This window comes from Staurois parvus, unplaced genomic scaffold (assembly GCF_062004578.1).
Source record: "Staurois parvus isolate SC_StPar_1 unplaced genomic scaffold, SC_StPar_1.0 ptg000734l, whole genome shotgun sequence".
Classification (NCBI taxonomy): Eukaryota; Metazoa; Chordata; class Amphibia; order Anura; family Ranidae; genus Staurois; species Staurois parvus.
The window spans coordinates 2,656,128-2,678,263 of NW_028318530.1; the positions used below are offsets into that span (position 1 = coordinate 2,656,128).

Here is a 22,136-nt window from a genome sequence, read left to right on the forward strand (position 1 = left end):
AACGTGGGCGCTTAATAGCGCTATAAGTGATCAATACGTATATAGTGAACCGTGATGTAATGACGCATATTAACGTGATAATAAATAGATATAAACATAAAGTGACTTAGGTGTATAATGAATATTGATATAAATTCAGCAAGATAAATAAAGTCCAAAATTTCAAGTGATCCGTGTTGGTGAAATCCATGGTTGAAACTGGTAATGTGATTGCACTCACCAGAAGCGCAAAACCAAAGCGCATGTATATATATTATCCCATTGTGGTCATCTGGGTACAGGTAAGAATGGTGGAATCATCTAACACACGGTCAGCATACAAGGCAACTCCAATCTCACTCACAGGACCCTCTCAGCATCCAGGGACAACTCCAGGTAAACCTCAGACCACCGGATAAACTCCTCAGAGAAGTAAGGATCTCTCCACCTTGGAGGCTCATTAATATCAAGCCAAAAACAATAAGGTGCTAATAGTGTAGTATTTTTATTGGAATTGAGGAATGCAATATAGTAGCAGAATGAAACAGGCAACCAGCACTCACTTAGGGAATAGTTAAAATGGCGGCCGGCCTTCCATGTGGCTGTCTGCGCAGTGACGTCACTACGGCAGGCTCCTCCCTTATAGCGCTATTAAGCGCCCACGTTAGTTATATTTTGGTATCTTCTCAGCGCTGCATTTTATATTTATGATTCCCATAGACACATTCCTAAACCTTGTGGACAGCCTTCCCAGAAGAGTTGAAGCTGTTATAGCTGCAAAGGGTGGACCAACTCAATATTGAACCCTACGGACTAAGACTGGGATGCTATTAGCGGTTAAAGGCAGGAGTCCCATCACTTTTGGCAATAGTGTGTGTGTGTGTGTGTACGCGTGCGCAAAAATTAGGTTAAGAAGTCCCCTCCCAGGCTGAGTGTGCCAGTTTCGCTGTTCATCATGGAGGCACTATTTTTTTTTATGGGGCTAAAAATTTAAATTGGTTAATTTGTTACATAAAGCCAGCCATACACAGATTGAAAACCTTGCTTAACCAGCCAATTTCGATTCATGTATGGACAGGAAGGTTGTAGAGAAGTTAATTTACCAACTGACTTCTGTACAACCGCCCTGTAGGATTTTCCAGGGTCCATCAGCGTTGCAGGCTATAGCCTGCAGCACTAATCAGTGTATTCTGACAAATCAGTACCCCCCCCCCATCAGAATATAATAGATGAGTGGGTTGAAAGAAAAAAACTGACTCACCTATGGGCTGCCTTAGAGAGAGGCAGGCTGTGGCATCAACCACAGTCACCCAAACTTTGATTCTTGTATTAATCCAGGAGTATAGACCAAAATGAGACTTAAAGTGTTACTAGACCCAGGACCCTGCATTCACTATATCTGGTCTCCCACAGTACACACAACATGGAAATGCAATTATTTTAGTAAATATAAACTGTTAAATATCTTTTATCATCAGCAGTTAGAGCAGTCTTGTGACTTCTATCAGTGTTCAGCAGAGCACTGGTTAAAGCTTGTAGGAGGAGTTTTCCTTCTTCTTTAGGAGGATGTAGAACCCCTGACCTCTGTCTGGACAGTGCTGATTGGCCCTGTGCAGATCACATGCACTCTCCCAAGGAAAAAAAAAACCTCTCTAGCAATACACATCAAACTGAGCATGTGCAGAATGTCTCGATATGTCTTATCAGGAGAGAAGAGGGGGTCACTGAAAGAAGGGGAGGATCAGAGAAGTCAGGATCTAACAGCGTTTTTACACAATGCAGAGGATTAACCCCTTAGGTTCCACAGTGATTAGAACAAGCATGCTTTACTGCATATACAGACTGATTTTACTGTTGTGGGTTTAGTAACACTTTAACTTTTTGCCATATAAAATGGATTTCATTTACCTTTAACAAAACTAACCTGTTGAGCATAAAAAGCTGCAACTTGTTTCATTCCCCGGTTGTGAGCTTCTGCTGCTTTCCTGTAACTTTCCTGCTGCTTTTGATGATAGAGAAGGGCCTCAGCCCTGAAGTCATCATATTCTGGGGAATCCAAATCCTGGAAATAGCGATCACCAAGATCTTCTTTATCTGCTTGTGCTCTCTTTAAAATACAGGTAAACAAGTCAACATTGTAATTATGATCATAGAAGCTACAAAAAATATGCTCACTAAAAAAAACCACACTGATTGTCATAAAGAGCACAACATATAACACATGCCTTTATTCCAACTACAGAGACCAGGCTGCTGACAGGATTTTAAAGAAAAAACATTTCCATTAAGCCACATAGACAAATCTGCCCGGAAAAGAAATGGATTAGCTGGATTGGGTTTTCCTCACTAATCATTACTGCTTTCTGCCCGGGCAGGCCCAGTGCCCCAGTGCTCCATCCACCTCCTCCATAATCTGACAATTCTACAATTCTGTATATTTTACAATCATTTTGCAACTGGATTGTGTGTTTACATCTGACTGCCGTCTGTAGGTTAATGTACTCAAGCTTTGTGCTTAACCGGTTCCCGCCCAGGCCTATGGCCGAATGACGGCCGGCAAAAACACTCACCTTTCCGGGTGGACGCCATATGGCATCCTTTCAGGCATGCGCAGTTTGCGCACCTGCAGAGCCGCGCAGGGGCACGATCTGTCACCGGCCGTGTTCCTCAGACACGGCCGATGACAGATCCGAGTACCGGCCCCGTTGCTGGTACCATGTGACCTGCTGTGACCAATCACAGCAGGTCACATGACAGTTGTATACAATGGATGGCTTCATTCATGCCATCCATTGTATACTAGTGTGTCTAGCTGTGAATGGTCACAGTGATCACATGCACAAGCTGGGCCAATCACAGCCCAGCTGTGTCATGTGATTAGCCGTGGCCAAATCACAGCTAAGCACAAAAAAAAAACAAAAACAAAAAGCCCTGAATGAATCGATGTCATTCAGGTAAATGCTTGCTTATAGCAAAGTAATTCTTTGCTATAAGCAAATTGTGTAAAAAAAAAAATACTGATCACTTCCCCAAAGTAGTACAATGTTACTATGGTAACATTGTACTACTTTGGTCAAAGTGAAATATGAAAAAGAAATCTTAAAAAAAGAAAAAAAAATATAATAAAAAATTAAAAATAATTTTTAAAAAAAAAAAAATTACATATATTTTTTTTCATACTGTCACCAGTCAGTGTCCCTGATCACCGCCATGCCAGTTATATGATGACGCTGTACTGCACTGGTGACAGTATGTAAAAAAAAAAATAGTGAAAATAATTGTTTTAATTTTTTCATTTTCCGAAAAATTATGACAAAAAAAAAATACAACTTCAAAAAACTCGCCATGCCTCTTATGAAGTATGTCGGACTGTCTACTTTGCAAAAAGGGGTCATTTGGGGGATATCTGTACTGTTCTGACATACTTGGACCTCAAGAAATTAGATTGGCTGTCAGTACTTCAGGATTGATCAATATTCAGATCTATACCATAGTTTGTGAACTCTATAACTTTCCTACAAACTAAAAAATACATCCTAATTTGGGTTATTTTCACCAAAGACATGTAGTAGAATACATCTTGGCCTAAATTTATGAAGAACAATTATTTATTTGCAAACTTTTATAACAGAAACAAAGAAAAAGGTTGGGTTTTTTTCCAAATTTTTTGGTCTTTTTTTTGTTAATTTAGCAAAAAATAAAAACCCCGGTGGTAATTAAATACCACCAAAAGAAAGCTCTAGTTGTGTGAAGAAAATGATAAAATTTTAGTTTGGGTACAATGTTGCATGACCGCGCAATTGTCATTCAAATTGTGAGAGCGCTGAAACCTGAAAAATGGCCTGGGCAGGAAGGGGGTAAAAGTGCCCGGTATTGAAGCGGTTAAAGTGATTGTAAACCTTTATTTCTTTAATTAAAATAAAAAGATGCTATACTTACCTGCTCTGTGCAATACCATTGTCCCCTACCTCTTCTTCTGGGGTCCCCCCCGCCGCTTGCCTCTGCTCTTATCATGTGTGTGCCCCACAGCAAACCATGTGCTATGGGATAACACGTGCAGCCACGCTCCTGAGCTGGGCTGTGTATGTCCATAGAGAGGCCAGAACTACAGCAGGGCAGAACGCTGGATCTATAGAGGACTCAGGTAAGTGTTTAGGAAGGGGAGTGGGGGAAATAGGCAGTTGAAGGGTTTTTTTTTTTAGCTTACACAGATGGCAAGGTAATAAACCTTTAGAGCAGTGGTTCTCAACCTTTCTAATGCCGCGACCCCTTAATACAGTTCCTCATGTTGTGGTGACCCCCAACCATAAAATTATTTTCGTTGCTACTTCATAACTGTAATTTTGCAGTGGGAGGACTAGTGCCACATCATTGGTGTCAGTGGAAGGAGTAGTGCCCCATCACTGATGTCAGTGGGATGAATAGTGCCCCATCGTTGGTGTCAGTGGGAGGAATAGTGCCACATCATTGGTGTCAGTGGAAGGAGTAGTGCCCCATCACTGATGTCAGTGGGGGGAATAGTGCCCCATCGTTGGTGTCAGTGGGGGGAATAGTGCCCCATCGTTGGTGTCAGTGGGGGGAATAGTGCCCCATCGTTGGTGTCAGTGGGGGGAATAGTGCCCCATCGTTGGTGTCAGTGGGGGGAATAGTGCCCCATCGTTGGTGTCAGTGGGGGGAATAGTGCCCCATCGTTGGTGTCAGTAGGGGGAATAGTGCCCCATCGTTGGTGTCAGTGGGGGGAATAGTGCCCCATCGTTGGTGTCAGTGGGGGGAATAGTGCCCCATCGTTGGTGTCAGTGGGGGGAATAGTGCCCCATCGTTGGTGTCAGTGGGGGGAATAGTGCCCCATCGTTGGTGTCAGTGGGGGGAATAGTGCCCCATCGTTGGTGTCAGTGGGGGGAATAGTGCCCCATCGTTGGTGTCAGTGGGGGGAATAGTGCCCCATCGTTGGTGTCAGTGGGAGGAATAGTGCCCCATCGTTGGTGTCAGTGGGAGGAATAGTGCCCCATCATTGGTGTCAGTGGGAGGAATAGTGCCCCATCATTGGTGTCAGTGGGAGGAATAGTGCCCCATCATTGGTGTCAGTGGGAGGAATAGTGCCCCATCATTGGTGTCAGTGGGAGGAATAGTGCCCCATCATTGGTGTCAGTGGGGGGATTAGTGCCCCATCGTTGGTGTCAGTGGGGGGAATAGTGCCCCATCGTTGGTGTCAGTGGGGGGAATAGTGCCCCATCGTTGGTGTCAGTGGGAGGAATAGTGCCCCATCATTGGTGTCAGTGGGGGGAATAGTGCCCCATCATTGGTGTCAGTGGGGGGAATAGTGCCCCATCGTTGGTGTCAGTGGGGGGAATAGAGCCCCATCGTTGGTGTCAGTGGGGGGAATAGTGCCCCATCGTTGGTGTCAGTGGGGGGGAATAGTGCCCCATCGTTGGTGTCAGTGGGGGGAATAGTGCCCCATCATTGGTGTCAGTGGGGGAAATAGTGCCCCATCGTTGGTGTCAGTGGGGGGAATAGTGCCCCATCATTGGTGTCAGTGGGGGGAATAGTGCCTCATCATTGGTGTCAGTGGGGGGAATAGTGCCCCATCATTGGTGTCAGTGGGGGGAATAGTGCCCCATCATTGGTGTCAGTGGGGGGAATAGTGCCCCATCATTGGTGTCAGTGGGGGGAATAGTGCCCCATCATTGATGTCAGTGTGGTGGAGGGGGAAATAGTGCCCCATCTTTGGGGTCAGGGGGGGGAATAGTGCCCCATCGTTGGTGTCGGTGGGGGGAGGAATAGTGCCCCATCGTTGGTGTCAGTGGGGGGAATAGTGCCCCATCATTGGTGTCAGTGGGGGGAATAGTGCCCCATCATTGGTGTCAGTGGGGGGAATAGTGCCTCATCATTGGTGTCAGTGGGGGGAATAGTGCCCCATCATTGGTGTCAGTGGGAGGAATAGTGCCCCATCATTGATGTCAGTGGGAGGAATAGTGCCCCATCATTGATGTCAGTGTGGTGGAGGGGGAAATAGTGCCCCATCTTTGGGGTCGGGGGGGGGAATAGTGCCCCATCGTTGGTGTCGGTGGGGGGAGGAATAGTGCCCCATTCTTGGTGTCAGTGGGGGGAGGAATAGTGCCCCATCGTTGGTGTCAGTGGGGGGGAGGAATAGTGCCCCATCGTTGGTGTCAGTGGGGGGGGGGAATAGTGCCCCATCATTATGTCAGTGCGGGGGGGGGGGGAAATAGTGCCCCATCATTGGTGTCAGTGGGAGAAATAGTGCCCCATTGTTGGTATTAGTCACACAAATGATGGGGCACTATTCCTCCCACTGACACCAATGATACTTACCTTGCTGACCCCTGCTCCAGCCTGGGCTCGCTCTCTCACTTACCTGTCAGCTGTCTTCCTTCTCTGGCCACTCTCCTCTTCACTTACTCCGGCAGTTCCCTCGATCTTCTCTACGCGCGCTGCCGCTCGGCTCCTCCTCTCCAAGCTCCACCTCCTCGCCGGTGATTGGCCGCCTGTGTGCCTCTCCTGAGCTACAGTTCCGGTGGCCAATCAGCGGCGAGGAGGCGGAGTTGTTGAGGGATCCCGGAGGTGTGGCCAGGTGACAGGGCAGCGTGTCATCCCGCCCACACATTGACTGAGTCAGAGGAGCGGTGTCTCGGTTCCTAAGACCATCGGAAATATGTGTTTTCCGATGGTCTTAGGCGACCCCTGGGAAATGGTCGTTCGACCCCCAAAGGGGTCGCGACCCCCAGGTTGAGAACCGCTGCTTTAGAGTTTAGAATCACTTTAAATATATACTTTATTATGTTTTTGCTAAAAGCAATTTTTTGTTTTTCCCCTTACTTTGCATACATGATTGCACAATCCTTGTGGTAAGTTACATGTGTGCATGATGACATTTTAGGGCTATTTTTTAATGGGTCAAATCAAATATAGATCACCGATGACTTGATCTGTGGTGTGACATTTTCAGTTACGTACATTTCATGTCTTAAAAGTCTGGTTTTCTAAAATAAAACCTGTTTCAGTTATTTTATCAAATAGTATTTTTATTTCTGAAGTGAATTTCAGAACAGAAAAAATATATATGCCAGAATAGGAAAATTCCTATCAAGAAAAACCATACGGCTCCCTTCAAAGCTTCTCACCGGGGATGAAGCTGTGCTCACTTTGTACAATTAACCACTTGCCCTCCTGAGGATTTACCCCCCTTCCCGAACCAGGACATTTTTTTTGCGATACGGCACTGCGTTACTTTAACTGACAATTGCACGGTCATGCAACGCTGCACCCACATGAAATTTACGTCCTTTGTTTCCCACAAATTGAGCTTTCTTTCGGTGGTATTTGATCGCCTGTGCATTTTTTATTTTTTGCACTATATAAAAAAAAGACCAACAATTTTGAGAAAAAAACAATATTTTTGCTATTAAACATGTCTAGTAAAAAAATTTTAAAAAATTTAATTTCGTCATAAATTTAAGCCAAAATGTATTCTGCTCCATGTCTTTGCTAAAAAAAAATCCCAATACGTGTAAATTAATTGGTTTACATGAAAGTTATAGCGTTTACAAATGGCAGTATATATGCTAGGATTTTTTTATTTTTACTAGTAATGCTGGCGATCAGCGACTTATGGCGGGACTGCGGCGGGCATTCGGACACTGGGGGGAACTGACTTGGTGTCACTGACATCCCCAGTGACAGCAATAGTGATCAGTGCTAAAAAAAAGCACTGACACTGTACTAATGACACTGGGCAGGAAGGGGTTAAGATGATGGGCGATCAAAGGGTTAGCTGTGTGCTGTTTTACTAAGTGCTGTGTCCGTGTGCTTCACTGTAAGCACACTGCTTTGGATGGCTGTGTTCTGCACAGCCATCCAAAGCAGTGTAGCGGAGCTGACAGGGAGGGGAACTGCTTTGTTAATTAACAGTTCTTCTCCCTGTCGGAGAGGCTCGGCAATCACAGGGCACCGGCGAGTATTCACTGGTCAGGACCCGGTGATTGACAGCTGCGGCCGCGAATGGCGGAGCATGTAGGGCGCGCGCGCACCCTGTACCCGGAAATGCAAAACCACGTATATATACCTATACGGCCCTGTAGCAGTATTTCTGCTCTAGGGTGGTCGGGAAGCAGTTAAGGAAAGTTAAAACACACTCCAACAAAAACAAACAAATCCAACAAAAACAGGAGTTTGTTAGCACATGACTGGATAACAATCCCAACCACTGCCTGTGCCTGTGTGGGTTTCCTCCGGGTACTCCGATTTCCTCCAACTCCCCAGACATGCTGGTAGGTTCATTGATTCCTGTCTAAAACTGACCCTAGTATGTGTATGTATGCATGTGAGTTGGGGACCTTAGATTGTACGCTCCTTGAAGGCAGGAACTGATGTGAATGTGCAATATATATGTGTAAAGCGCTGCATAAATTGACGGCGCTACGTAATAAATAAACAGAGCTTCACCTTTTTTTCTAAGCTAAGTACACAATAACTGTTTAATGTTAAAATAAAATTTGCAATAAATCATTTAATAATCAACCCCTTTAATTAATCAACCCCAATGAGAATATGTCGCCAGAGAACATACTGGATTCCATTTCTTTATACTCTAATAAAGTGAAAGTACCTTTTCCTTCATTCTGTCAGTTGATGAGGGCAGCTCCTGTTTAAATCCTTGAGCCACAACATTCTGCACAGGATCAGATTCTAGTGCTGAGCTGATGAATTCTTCTGTCTTCTCTAAAGAATAACTGCAAAATGCACATAAAGCAGTTTTTGTCAATGGGGTCAGTTACTTTTTCATTTTTTTAACATGTATTTTACTCATTTAAGAACATCTTCAAGAATTCTGCTAAATAATGGCCAATCCCAAATAAATCTTAGAAAGTCAAGCATACTTGCTGTGAAGTATTGGAAATGCACTGCTGACTGCTTCTGAAAATGCTATTTGTCTGACTGCTATGCTATCCAATGGCTTCAAAACTTTCTCTGTTAGTGATGTGGAACAAATAAGCAGATTAGTATCACCTCAATCTGACTTGCTCTGCATGCTTTTCAAAGATACTGAAAAAGTACAGAGAGAGAGGCAACCAACATTTTTGGAGGTCAGTAATTGCAGCCTCTGTATATCTCAGGACAAATTTCCTTTAAAATATATTTAAATACTGTAAATTAAAGTAGAACTATAGGCAAAATGTTTTTCTATTTTGGATAGTGTAAGGGAGAGTTATAGCCCCTGTCAGTTCATATTTTGTCATCTGTGTCCCATTGGGGAGATTTATCTTCACTTTATGTCCCACAGCCAAAACAGGAAGTGAGAGATAATCCCCGCAAATTAAGGAAATTCCTTAGGGACCTCCAGGTCACCTGAACTAGTGTCCCCAATGGAAAATTTCCCCTGTATTACTTTTCTGGGGGACAACCCAAAATGTGGGGTTGTATTTGCTTTCATTTCGATGATAATGGGAAACAGGACAAAGAGAGGGTGAATCTTCCTAAAAGGGGCACAGACAGCAATAAAGACCTAATAAGTGCTGCAATCCATTTTCACTCCACAGTCCAAAACTAAAAAAAAAAAAGTTTTGCCTTTATTTATACTTTAACTAAACAAACTAATGTAGCTTTAGCTTAATTGGAAAATTAATTTCAATGTAATTGAAATTCAGTCCTAATACAACATTTAGAGCTATTTACTTGCAGAACTAAAAAGTTGTTTTTTTTTAATTCAAATGAAAGCAAGTACATGCATACTAGCAAAACCATAGGGGGGATTTACTTATTTGCATAGTAATCAACCAGCTTCTAGCTTTAGCTTGTTCAGTTAGGACCCATTCACACCAGTGGCAGTTGGAAGCATTTTTGACTGAAACTGTACAGAAATGCATGCAAATGCATATAAATGCATGAAAATGCAGTGCAGTACACATAATTTATTTTTATTTATATTACATTTTTTATTATTTCACTGTAACCTGGAATAATTCAATTTTTGTCCACAAAAGATGGGGTTTGTCTAATAGATGGTGTACACAAGAGATCGGCACTCATGTTTAAAGTTGATGCACTCTTTGAGCACCTTATGGATATGTGTATTATATTAGACTCCATTGATTCTATGCTTTAGGGGTTAAATTGATTGCACTGCACTGGACACAGACAAAATTTTAGTTTTTTTCAGGTATTTACCAAAACATATTCAAGCTATAGTTATATAATGGATATGGACTGACAGTTTACACTTTCAAGTTTCATTTGAGGGTATGTACATCCAAAATTGGAGGAAGGGTTTAGGAATTACAGCTCTTAAGAGTAGCCACCCCCCCCCCTTTTCAAGGGACCAAAAGTAATTGGACAATTGAATCAAGAGCTGTTTCATTGCCAGGTGTGGGCTACTTTATTATTTCTTGATCAGTTAAGCAGGTAAAAGGTCTGAAGTTGATTCTAAGTGTGGTATTTGCATTTGGAAACTATTTCTGTGAACCTACATCATGCGCTCAAAGGAGCTGTCTATGCAAGTGAAACTGGCCATTGTAAGGCTTCAAAAACAAAAAACATCCATCAGAGAGATATCAGCAACATTAGGAGAGGCCACATCAACAGTTTGGTACATTCTGAGGAAAGAAGAACGCACTGGTGAGCTCAGCAACATAAAAAAAGGCATGGACGTCCACAGAAGACAACAGCGGCGGATGATCGCAGGTTCCTGTCTATGGTAAAGAAAAATCTATTCACAACATCCAGACAAGTGAAGGACACTCTCCAGGAGGTGGGTGTATCATTGTCAAAGTCTACAATCAAGAGAAGACTTCACGAGAGCAAATACAGAGGGTTTACCACAAGGTGCAAACCATTCATAAGCCTGAAGAATAGAACGTCAGATTAGACTTTGCCTAAAAACATCTAAAAAAAGCCAGACCAGTTCTGGACAAGCATTCTTTGGACGGATGAAATTAAGATTAATCTGTACCAGAATTATGGGAAGAAAAAAGTGTAGAGAAGGCTTGGAACAGCTCATGATCCAAAGCACACAACGTCATCTGTAGAACATGGTGGAGGCAGTAATGGCATGGGCATGCTTGGCTTCCAGTGGCACTGGGTCATTGGTTGTTTATTGATGATGTGACAGAAGATAGAAGCAGCCGGATGAATTCTGCAGTGTTTAGAGATAAACTGTCAGCCCAGATTCAGCCATATGCAGCAAAGTTGATTGGACGGCGCTTCACAGTACAGATGGACAATGATCCAAAATACATTGCAAAAGCAACCCAGGAGCTTTTGAAGAAAAAGAAGTGGAATATTCTGCAATGGCCGAGTCAGTCACCTGATCTCAACCCAAATGAGCATGCATTTCACTTGCTGAAGGCAAAACTAAAGGCAGAAAGACCCACAAAGAACAACTGAAGACAGCTGCAGCTAGAGCCTGGCAAAGCATCAGAAAGGAGGAAACCCAGTCTTTGGTAATGTCCATGGGTTCCAGACTTCAGGCAGTCATTGCCAGTAAAGGATTCTCAACAAAATATTAAAAATTAACATTTTATTTTTGATTATAGTCAATTGTCCAATTACTTTTGGTCCCTTGAAAAAAAGGGGGGATGGCTACTCTTAAGAGCTATAATTCCTAAACCCTTCCTCCAATTTGGACGTACATACCCTCAAATTAAACCTGAGTGTGTGCACTTTCAGCCCACATCCATTATATAACTATAGCTTGAATATGTTTTAGTAAATACCTGAAAAAAAAACCTAAAATTGTGCCTGTGTCCACATATATATGGATCTAACTGTATGGACTTTTGCACTTTATGTATTGGTATTAATTTGAAAAGACCATTTGCACACTTCCATTTACGATCTTTAGTGTACGTCAGCACATTTATTCAGTATGCTTTTATATTAATTTTAAGGGTTTATATGATTGTCAAAGCATTCAGTGTTTGCACTTTATACACAATCATTACAGTGATTGTAAACCCAGATTACAAAAATTAAACCAAACATTTTAGCTAACTCAGCAAAACAGCACAACTCATTCTGGCAGGGAAACAAGCAGCATGTCATCTGTAATCCTCCCAGCTTTACTACAGGAAAAAAAAACTGACACATGCAAAAAAAAAGTTGTAGCCATGCCTCCTCTCCTTTGATTGAAATACATGCAAAGGAGACTCACGCACAAGCTTGAGTGAAGGGAGTGTGTCTCCTCCTGCCTCAGCCTGGATGGAGGTTTGTTTAGTTTCAAGTGGTTGTTAACTTCATATGCATCATTTCTCAAACACATGAACCATTGCATAGTTTGTTTAATAAAAATCCAAAGCACTGTATTTTTACCTCTATTAATTATTTCATCTCTAAGCCTGTCATTGCTCTCTGAAAATCTCCGATCTGTGGGCATCCCCACCCCCCAGCTGTACACACCACTTCCCAGCGGGCATTGACGTGCGTGAACACTTCTAGCACTGTGCGCTCTGCTAAGCTGGTGCGACTGTGCGAGTGTTCATCTTGGAGGTGGGGCCAGTGATGTCATGACTCCGCCTCCCATGCTCTGGTCCATAGACATGCCCATGAAGCGGAGATTTTCAGAGAGCTGTGACAGGCTTAGAGATGAAAATACAGAGATAAATATACAGCGCTTTTGGATTGTTACTGAACAAAATATTAAATGGGGCATGTGTTTGAGAAATAATGCATATGAAGTGTACAACCACTTTAATTTGGAAGATTACTTATGAATTTTTATAAATTTTTCATATGCTACCACTTTTGAACAATGTGCATTTACAGTAAATGAAGGTATACCAAGAAATTTTAATTTTGTGTAATTGTTTGTTGCTGCACTTTTTTTCACTTAGGTTTCTTAGTTATTTTAGCTCCACACTGTTTGGTCTAAGTTAAAATCCCTATTTCTTAATTGTATAGTACAAGACAGGCTCCATTAAGTCTTGACCATGAGATGTTCTCAAACAACACAACCAGAGGCAATATAGTAAACAATGTCAACATGTCCAAACAAAAAAAATCAGGTTCCCAACTTTGTGGCTTAAACTACCTTACAAACAAAACTGGCACCTGCAAAGGCCTGAACATTAACATCCATTTTGAAAAAAAGATGTGAACAGAGGACCAGGTGTTGGCCTTGCAAATCGGAGATACAGATGCCTGGTCCTGAGAAGTCCAAGAGGCACTGACTGATAGAAAAATCAAGTTAGCTTAACAAGGAATAAGAGTCCTACTTCTCAAGGTGTTAGCCTTAGTGATAACCTGCCTAACCAACTTAGATATGGTGGAACAAGATGAAGGACAGTCCTTTTGAGGCAGTCCTTTTTGAGCCTGCAGGCTAGACAGACGATGTGACGTTCAGGTGGGGGCATAAACAATGTAGGGATAACTCTTTGGAGTGTGTAGTAGCAGGGCACAGGGAGGGTAGGATAATGTCCTGATTAAGGTGGAAGGAGGAAACCACCTTAGGGAGAAAGGAGTCCCGGCGCCTCAAAACCACCTTGTCGTTAGAAGAATGATTAAGAGGTGCTTATAGGATAAGGCCACCAGTTCTGAAACCCATCTCTCGAAAGTGATAGCCACAACTACCTTACAAGTAAGGTTAGTCAAAGGAAAATTCTGAATTGGGCCAAAGAGAGACTTTAGTAAAGCCAACAGGACCAAATCAACATCCCAAGGTGAAACAAGCAAAGAAGCAGGGGGAGCCACCTCTTGAACAAAGGCATTTAACCAAAGAATGAGTGACTAGTGGTCTCTGAAAGAGAATCACTACTGCTGAGACTTGACCCTTCAGGTTGCTAAAATACTGCTCCAATCTAGACTGGAGAAAGGACAGGAATATGTCCCACAGAGTAACCAGAATAAAACTCCTGTGCTTTGCACTATGTAAAATAAGTCTTCCAAGTGCACAGATAGACCTTGCAAAAGGTAGATTTCCTAGCCCTAAGAAAAACAGAAATAGGAGTGAGAGAGACCCTGATCTTTCAGTACTTTCAGTGCTGTTAAAGCCAGTGGCCGTGAAGCAGGATGCTAGACCAGTCTTTCTGAGACAGCATGTTTGGCTGGTCTGGAAGTGCCCACAGAGTGTCTCCCAGGAGTTGCAGGATGTCAGAATACAAAGTTCTTGTGGGCCTACTTGGTGCTACTGAGATCATCTTAATGTCCTCTATCGTGATTCTGTGACCCAGCCGAGGGAGAATCTGTAGTGGAGGAAAGATGTATATTAGCCAGAACTTACAATGTGGTCCCCAGTGCATCCATTGCAAAGGTCTTTGGACCTCTGATCCTGGTCACAAATCTGTATAACTTGTTGCTGAAGTAGGATGCCAGAAGATCTACATCCGGCTTCCCAAAGTGGTGACAAATGTTCCAGAACACCATTCTGCTGCAGTGTCTATCCCAGGAATGTGAACTACAGATAAGGCGGACCATTACTTTTGGCTCAAACCATAATTATGTCTGCTTCTTGAAGAGCCATGTGGATATCTGATGCTGCCCTGATGAGTAAAGTAAGCAGCAGCTGTGGCTTTTTCCGACTGAACCCTTGCCAGTTGCTCTTGCAGCTGGTTAGTTCAGCACAGCAGGGATAGACGAATGACCCTCTCCTGAGAATGTGGATAGGAAGGGGGAAAGTCCTAGACTTACTACACCAGGAAACAGGCACCTACCCAGGAAAAAACTACAAGGGGAATTTTTTTTTTTTTTTGGGATGCCCTAACAGCTTTGTTTGCCAGTGTCCTCATCTGAAGGTAGCAGCATATAACCCATAGTCAAGACCTAAAAAGTGTCCTGTACTATATAATTAAGAAAAAGTACTGCACACATCACTTTTTTTGCACAGCTGCAGGCTGCAATGCAAACTACCACTATGCAATGTGAACAGAACTTAAATAAATGTGACTTATGCGCTGGGATGGACACTTGCCCTTCCAAACCATACCAGCGGGCGTGCAATTAGTGATACTACATGTGTGAACAAGCTCTTAAATGCACTGCAAATCAGCTGAACAGAACTGCACAGGACCAGTGTGTACACAAGCTTAGGTTGCATTCAAACTTTGCAATTGTGAATTTCAATTCCAAATCACACTGCAATCGTGCCAAACCGCACCACGCTCATTTGAGGATTATGCATACTTAATGGCACTCTAAACGCCATGCGATTGTGTCACGATTACTGCGCAAAAGAATCGTGCTGCAATTGGGTCAAAATGTATCGGGAAAAGCTGTCATCCAAAAGAAGCTCTTGCTCCTTTTTGGCAACAAGCTTTGTGTGATGCATGTTGCAGCAACTGCAATTCAATATCGGCCTTAATGTCAGAATTTAATAACTTACATTCAAGAAAATTAACCTTCCTTACTTGTTTTCTTTAAAAATATCCATAAGCAGATTTTGCTCTAGATTAGGAAACAGTTCCAAAAGTTGTTTCTCCTTCATTTTCACAGCGCAGTTTGTCAATGAGGAAGGTTTCTTCTACAGTAAGAAAAATAGATTATTTTATTACATTGGGAATCTGTAAATAACAAAAAAATCTAAAGCTGACCTTTAGGCATGACCCACCATTTACCATTTTGTGTCTATGTCAATTGCACCAGCACTAGACCCAAGGATTGTGGTATATGTAGTTTCTTCACAGGAAAGGTTAGGGGTCACACTACAGACAGGGCTCATGCATTATTATTGTACAGGATTTATATAGCACCAACAGTTTGCACAGCGCTTTACAAAATGAAGGTAGACATTACAGTTACAATACAATTTGGTACAAGAGCAAACAGAGGTCCCTGATCGCTGGAGCTTACAATCTAGCATTAACTTGTATAGTGCGATGTGACATGCCTCATGTTTAAAGTAGTATTAAACCAAAAAGCAAACATTTATTATATTGCAGCTTACAAATTCTCAGATGTAATGGCTGTATCTGTTTTCTTTTTTTTAGACTTGCTTTCTTTTATTTTCACCTGGTGATCCAGCCAAGAAATCAGTTGTTTTTTTAACAGAACAAACTCTCCTGCAAATGTATCAGTTAAGAGTGTTGAGAGAAGCCATTTACCAGTGACATAGGTGCTTGCAATCATCAGATTTTATTTGTTCATTAAAATTTTTATCTCAAAAGACAAAAAAACTGTAACTGCTTGTGTAACTGAATAGTGAACTGGAGTTTGGCTTATATTTGTTAGTGTATCCAAATTTGCTAGTACATCTAAAACCTCCCCCCCCCCCCCAGACTGACACTGCTGTTCTCCAAAGGTGCCCCCTACGCTCATTCATCCAGAGTGGGGGCACTCTAATACAGAAGATATGTTACTGGCCAGATCATCATGGAAAAAAAAGCCTAAAAAAGAAGAACGAATGCAGGTACCACATCTCAGGATTAGCAAGCTGCAGTATATTACATTTTTGATTTTGCGATTAACACCGCTTTAAACACAACAGAAACTGCTGACACAGGAATGTGAACATTTACTTTACTATAGACTGTGCATACAAGGGCAACAAAGGACATCATGAGACTACACTATCAAAGCTCATCTGATGCAGATGAAAAACACAAAGTGCAGGTAGGAATGTTTCTAAGCCTTTAACTGCTTCCACACCGACCTATAGCAGAAAAACTGCTTCAGGGTGAAGCGGGTGCACAAAATCACGTATATATACACGCGCTTTTGCAGTTCCGGGTAGGGGGCACGTGCGCCCTACCCATGCTGCCATTTGCAGCCTTGGCTGTCAATCACTGGGTCCTGGCCGGTAATTCCCCACCTGCACCCGGAGATCGCCGAGTATCACCAACGGGGTTGAGACCTGTGTATAAACAACACACATCTCTCCCCTGTCAAGGGTATATCTCCCGTCATGGCGGTATACAGACTGGAATTTTTTTTTTCTCTACTAGTAATGGTGGCGATCAGAAACTTATAGCGGGACTGCGGTAGGCATTCTGACACTATGCAGAGCCATACAAAGCAGTGTGCTTACAGTGTAAAGCACACACACAGTACAAACTAAAACAGCACACAGTTAACCCTTTGATCGCCCCACGTTATCCTCTTCCTAACCAGTGCCATTAGTACAGTGTCAGTGCTTTTTATTAGCACTGATTACTGTATTGGTGTCACTGGGAATGTCAGTGACACCAAGTCAGTTCCCCCCCCGTGTCAGAATGCCCGCCGTAGTCCTGCTATAAGTTGCTGATCACCACCATTACTAGTAAAAAAAAAAAAAAAAAATTCCAGTATATATAAAGCCATTTGTAAACGCTATAACTTTCACATAAACCAATTAATTTACACATATTGGGATTTTTTTTTAGCAAAGATGTGTAGCAATACATTTTGGCCTAAATTTATGGCAAAATTTGATTTTTTTTTTAAATTTTTACTGGACGTTTAATAGCAAAAAGTAAAAAATATAGGGTTTTTATCAAAATTATCAATCTTTTTTTCTTTATAGTGCAAAAAATAAACAACGCAGAGGAGATCAAATACCACCAAAAGAATACTCTGTTTGTGGGGAAAAAACGAAGTAAATTTCATTTGGGTGCAGCATTGCATGACCGCGCAATTGTCATTTAAAGTAACGCAGCGCCGTATCGCAAAAAATGGCCTGGTCAGGAAGGGGGGTAAATCCTCTGGAGGGCAAGTGGTTAAACTAATTCAATCAAGCAGTGAGAGTAGAACCACTTTGTAATGGCTGCAGCGGGTGTGGCCCTGGTTTGCACATAGGTGATTCTGGATTCATTTTGAAACTCACAGATTCGCATGACAGGCTGAAATCCACACACATTGTGACATTATGAAAAGGGTCCTGTGCAAGTTTGTAGCGGTGTGTTGCAGACGCAAAAATGATAGAGTGGTATGCGGAGATAAGTGTTTGACAGGATTGTTCCCACTGAAGTCTATGGGGAGCCTTTTCCCACTGAAGTCTATGGGAGACGTTTTCCCACTAAAGTCTATGGGAGGCGTTTTCCCACTAAAGTCTATGGGAGGCGTTTTCCCACTAAAGTCTATGGGAGGCGTTTTCCCACTAAAGTCTATGGGAGGCGTTTTCCCACTAAAGTCTATGGGAGGCGGTTTCCCACTAAAGTCTATGGGAGGCGGTTTCCCACTACAGTCTATGGGAGGCGGTTTCCCACTAAAGTCTATAGGAGGCGGTTTCCCACTACAGTCTATGGGAGGCGGTTTCCCACTACAGTCTATGGGAGGCGGTTTCCCACTACAGTCTATGGGAGGCGGTTTCCCACTAAAGTCTATTGGAGGCGTTTTCCCACTAAAGTCTATGGGAGGCGTATTCCCACTAAAGTCTATGGGAGGCGGTTTCCCACTACAGTCTATGGGAGGCGGTTTCCCACTAAAGTCTATGGGAGGCGGTTTCCCACTAAAGTCTATGGGAGGCGGTTCCCCACTAAAGTCTAAGGGAGGCGGTTCCCCACTAAAGTCTAAGGGAGGCGGTTCCCCACTAAAGTCTAAGGGAGGCGGTTCCCCACTAAAGTCTATGGGAGGCGTTTTCCCACTAAAGTCTATGGGAGGCGTTTTCCCACTACAGTTTATGGGAGGCGTTTTCTCACTACAGTCTATGGGAGGCGTTTTCCCACTACAGTCTATGGGAGGCGTTTTCCCACTACAGTCTATGGGAGGCGTTTTCTCACTACAGTCTATGGGAGGCGTTTTCCCACTAAAGTCTATGGGAGGCGTTTTCCCACTAAAGTCTATGGGAGGCGGTTTCCCACTACAGTCTATGGGAGGCGGTTTCCCAGTACAGTCTATGGGAGGCGGTTTCCCACTACAGTCTATGGGAGGCGGTTTCCCACTACGGTCTATGGGAGGCGTTTTCCCACTACAGTCTATGGGAGGCGTTTTCCCACTACAGTCTATGGGAGGCGTTTTCCCACTACAGTCTATGGGAGGCGTTTTCCCACTACAGTCTATGGGAGGAGTTTTCACACTACATTCTATGGGAGGAGTTTTCCCACTACAGTCTATGGGAGGCGGTTTCCCACTACAGTCTATGGGAGGAGTTTTCCCACTACAGTCTATGGGAGAAGTTTTCCCACTACAGTCTATGGGAGGCGGTTTCCCACTACATTCTATGGGAGGCGTTTTCCCACTGAAGTCTATGGGGGTGCATTTTCCAACTGAATTCTAAGGGAGGGCAATTTCCCATTGAATTCTATGGGAGGGCAATTTCCCATTGAAATCTATGGGAGGGCAATTTCCCATTGAAGTCTATGGGAGGGTGATTTCCCATTGAAGTCTATCGGTCACGATTTCCCATTGAAGTCTATAGGGCGTGATTTCCCAAAAAGTCTATAGGGCGCGATTTCCCATTGAAGTCTAAGGGGTGCGATTTCCCATTGAAGTAATTTAGGAAGCAGAGTGTGAACCCAGGCACCAGGACGCAACTTGTAGTCACCATGGTGACCTGGCACCTGGTATTTGTTGAGCCCTGCCCTAAGCTTATGGGGTAGATGTAGTTCTAATATGAAAAACAAATAGTCACTGGCGGGTGGGAATTCCCTTTATTTTGGATCTCCAGGACATTAAGAAAAATGGAAATATGTTAAGCGGGACACAGCAAACATTACCATATACTTTACCAAAGCTATAAAAAAAAATAGCTTGATATACAAAAACTCCACAACATCAATCAAAAATATTAGTATTTGAGAAGATGTATTCTTAAATCCCCATACCATATCTTCCCGGGCCTGTAATGCCATTTCTTCTGACATAATCTGTCGCAGTGAAACTTTCTTTATTCTGGTATTCCACTGGTCCATGATAGGGAACATATCTGTTCCTTCCTGGGAAACAACGAAATCTTTTCCAGCCAACCTAGACTCCTGTTCCTGAAGAAGACTGTCCAGATGTATTTGGTCATTGGTTGAAAAGTCTGCCAAAAAACAAGCGGTTTAATTTGTAAATCATGATTACACCATCAGGACTTCAACTATGAAAAACCGTAACAATGCAGATTACCAGGTCTAAGGCTTAGCACTGCTACTTTACAAAAGTAGAATTAAGGCTGAACTATAGGCAGATATTAAAAGAAAAAATATGTCAACTGTTGACAGTTACAGTTTTTAGTGCCTGATTCGGACTTGGTATCAGCCTCTTGCAGTCTACTGTATAGTCTGTGCAGCAGACCTTAGAGAAGGGGAGGGAGAAGCAGCACAAGGAGCTAATCAGGTGTGTTACAGAACAATGACCATGTGAAAGGAGGAGAAAGCAGACTAACAAACATTAACTCATCAGTTTGTTGCTTCCCCTTTCACTGTTCAATTATGGGGGGAGGGTGGAGAGGAGATCTATAAGTAAAAGTAAACCTGCAGATTACGATCATGCCCCCCTCCCCCCACCTGCTAGACAGGGTTGTGCTGTAAAGCACAGCAGTATAATATCCGGGACTTGATTGGCCGCAATATAAATCCTTTGACAGTTTTAACAGCTCTCGCTTATGCATTTCATTTGTGTATTTGGCTATGTGTCCAAAGTTCAGCTTTAAAGTGGTATTAAACCCATTTATTTAACATTTGCTAATAATGTATGATTTTATGACAGAAGAGACCCCATCAGTCTCTCCCGCCTTAAAAGGTTCCTCCTGCCTGTCAGCTGCTATGTTCACGGAGCCGTGCGTGTGCAGCTCAGTCAACGAGTATGGCACCCAACTTGTGATGTGACGCCCGTAGGCATGCACGGAAGTGATGTCATCACGGCCTAGCCATTCAATAGGCCAAAACAGACAGAACCCGGTAGGAAGACTGGGTGAAGATGGCAGCGCCTGAGCACTGACATTGCAGCACTAGAGGGCTTCCTTTGACAGGTAAGTCTATATAATGTGCTATGATGCAGTGCATACTAGCACAAAATAGTTTAAAACACCCAGGGGGCTTTTTTTTTTTCTTTTTGAGCAGAGTTTACTACTAGTGCTTTTAAGTATAAATTCACATGAAGAGTGCAAGCAAAGAGCCTAATGTGACCTTTACAAAATGCTATAAAGGCTAAGTTCACCTTTGGAACACTTTAGTATTTAGGGTGGCACATGTAACAAGTTCAAGCTCCTGCCTCCTCTCCCGCCCCCCCCCCCCCCCCCCCCGAGATCACAGAGGAGGGGAGCTTGTGGGAGCCTTTCCCCCGCACGTGCAATCACAACTAAAAAACAGCATTGCTGAGCGGGGTTCCACCCCCACACTGCCACATCATTCATTCACAGAGTTCTGTGAAGAAATAGACTACAAGTACTGTTGGCCACTGCGTCTAACAGCTTCTAATAACCAATTAACCATGTAGTTCATTGATTTTTCCTGCAATTCATTAACAGCCTGCCAGTACAGAAGGTACATGCAGGCAATGAACAGAGAGTCTGAAGGATCCTTACATTGCACCCGCAATCTGCTGATGGCGGGTACAATGCTTTACAGATTTCAGTGTAAAAAAAAAAATAATAAAAGCAAATTTTTTTTACCTGCAAAAAGATGTAGATTTACTATTTTTTTATATAAAAGGTGAACTGAGTGGCTACCATGCACAGCTGTACCAGATTTTGCACTCTCCAGTTTAGTACATCAACCAGTCTTTACTAATAAAGTGAGACCTACTATACATGAATGTTCAAAATAAAATATGAATACCTTCGAACAGAAGTTGATAGGATAATGCTTCTTGGTTATGCCTTTCCTGAGGAATAAAATAAATTAAGCACTTAAAAACACAAACAACTAAAATGCTACAAAACCCATCATCCTAAAAAAAACATCATAGAGCGTTTGTACTGTCTAACAGTGAACATGCAGATTCAAATTTATATTTTCTAACTTCCCTTTTACAGTGCAGGTCTGAATCTGATCTAGTTAGTTGTAGGCAATACTAACAGGCTAGCAGGGAGATTACTTTTTCCATTAAGGCTTATGGTGTGACCCTGCACAGTACATTGTACATAGTATACTTTCTGCTTTTTTGATTCCCAATTTCATTTTATACTTATTTGTTGTCTGTAATATTTGAATGTTTTGCATTTCAAAAATGATACCTATAATGCAGAAGATATAATTTTCAAATACATTCCATTCAAATTATTTACCAGCATCAAAATAAAAACACCCCATTAAAGAAAGGACTATTGCTAAAATAAAACACTATTGCATCATAGAGTAAATGGGTTGAAAATCATG

At 42.7% G+C, this 22,136-nt stretch overlaps 1 protein-coding gene across 1 annotated transcript in view; it reads right to left on the bottom strand.

The window, feature by feature from the left end:
- The window catches only part of N4BP2 (NEDD4 binding protein 2), a 121,307-nt gene that overhangs the window by 15,494 nt on the left and 83,677 nt on the right, over positions 1 to 22,136 (bottom strand). Inside the window, exons 11-15 of the mRNA XM_089654026.1 lie at positions 21,597 to 21,642; positions 19,659 to 19,858; positions 15,330 to 15,442; positions 8,603 to 8,726; positions 1,904 to 2,086 (exon numbers count right to left, since the gene is read on the bottom strand). Coding sequence (XP_089510152.1) covers positions 1,904 to 2,086; positions 8,603 to 8,726; positions 15,330 to 15,442; positions 19,659 to 19,858; positions 21,597 to 21,642 — 666 coding nt within the window. The remainder of the gene's footprint in view (positions 1 to 1,903; positions 2,087 to 8,602; positions 8,727 to 15,329; positions 15,443 to 19,658; positions 19,859 to 21,596; positions 21,643 to 22,136) is intronic.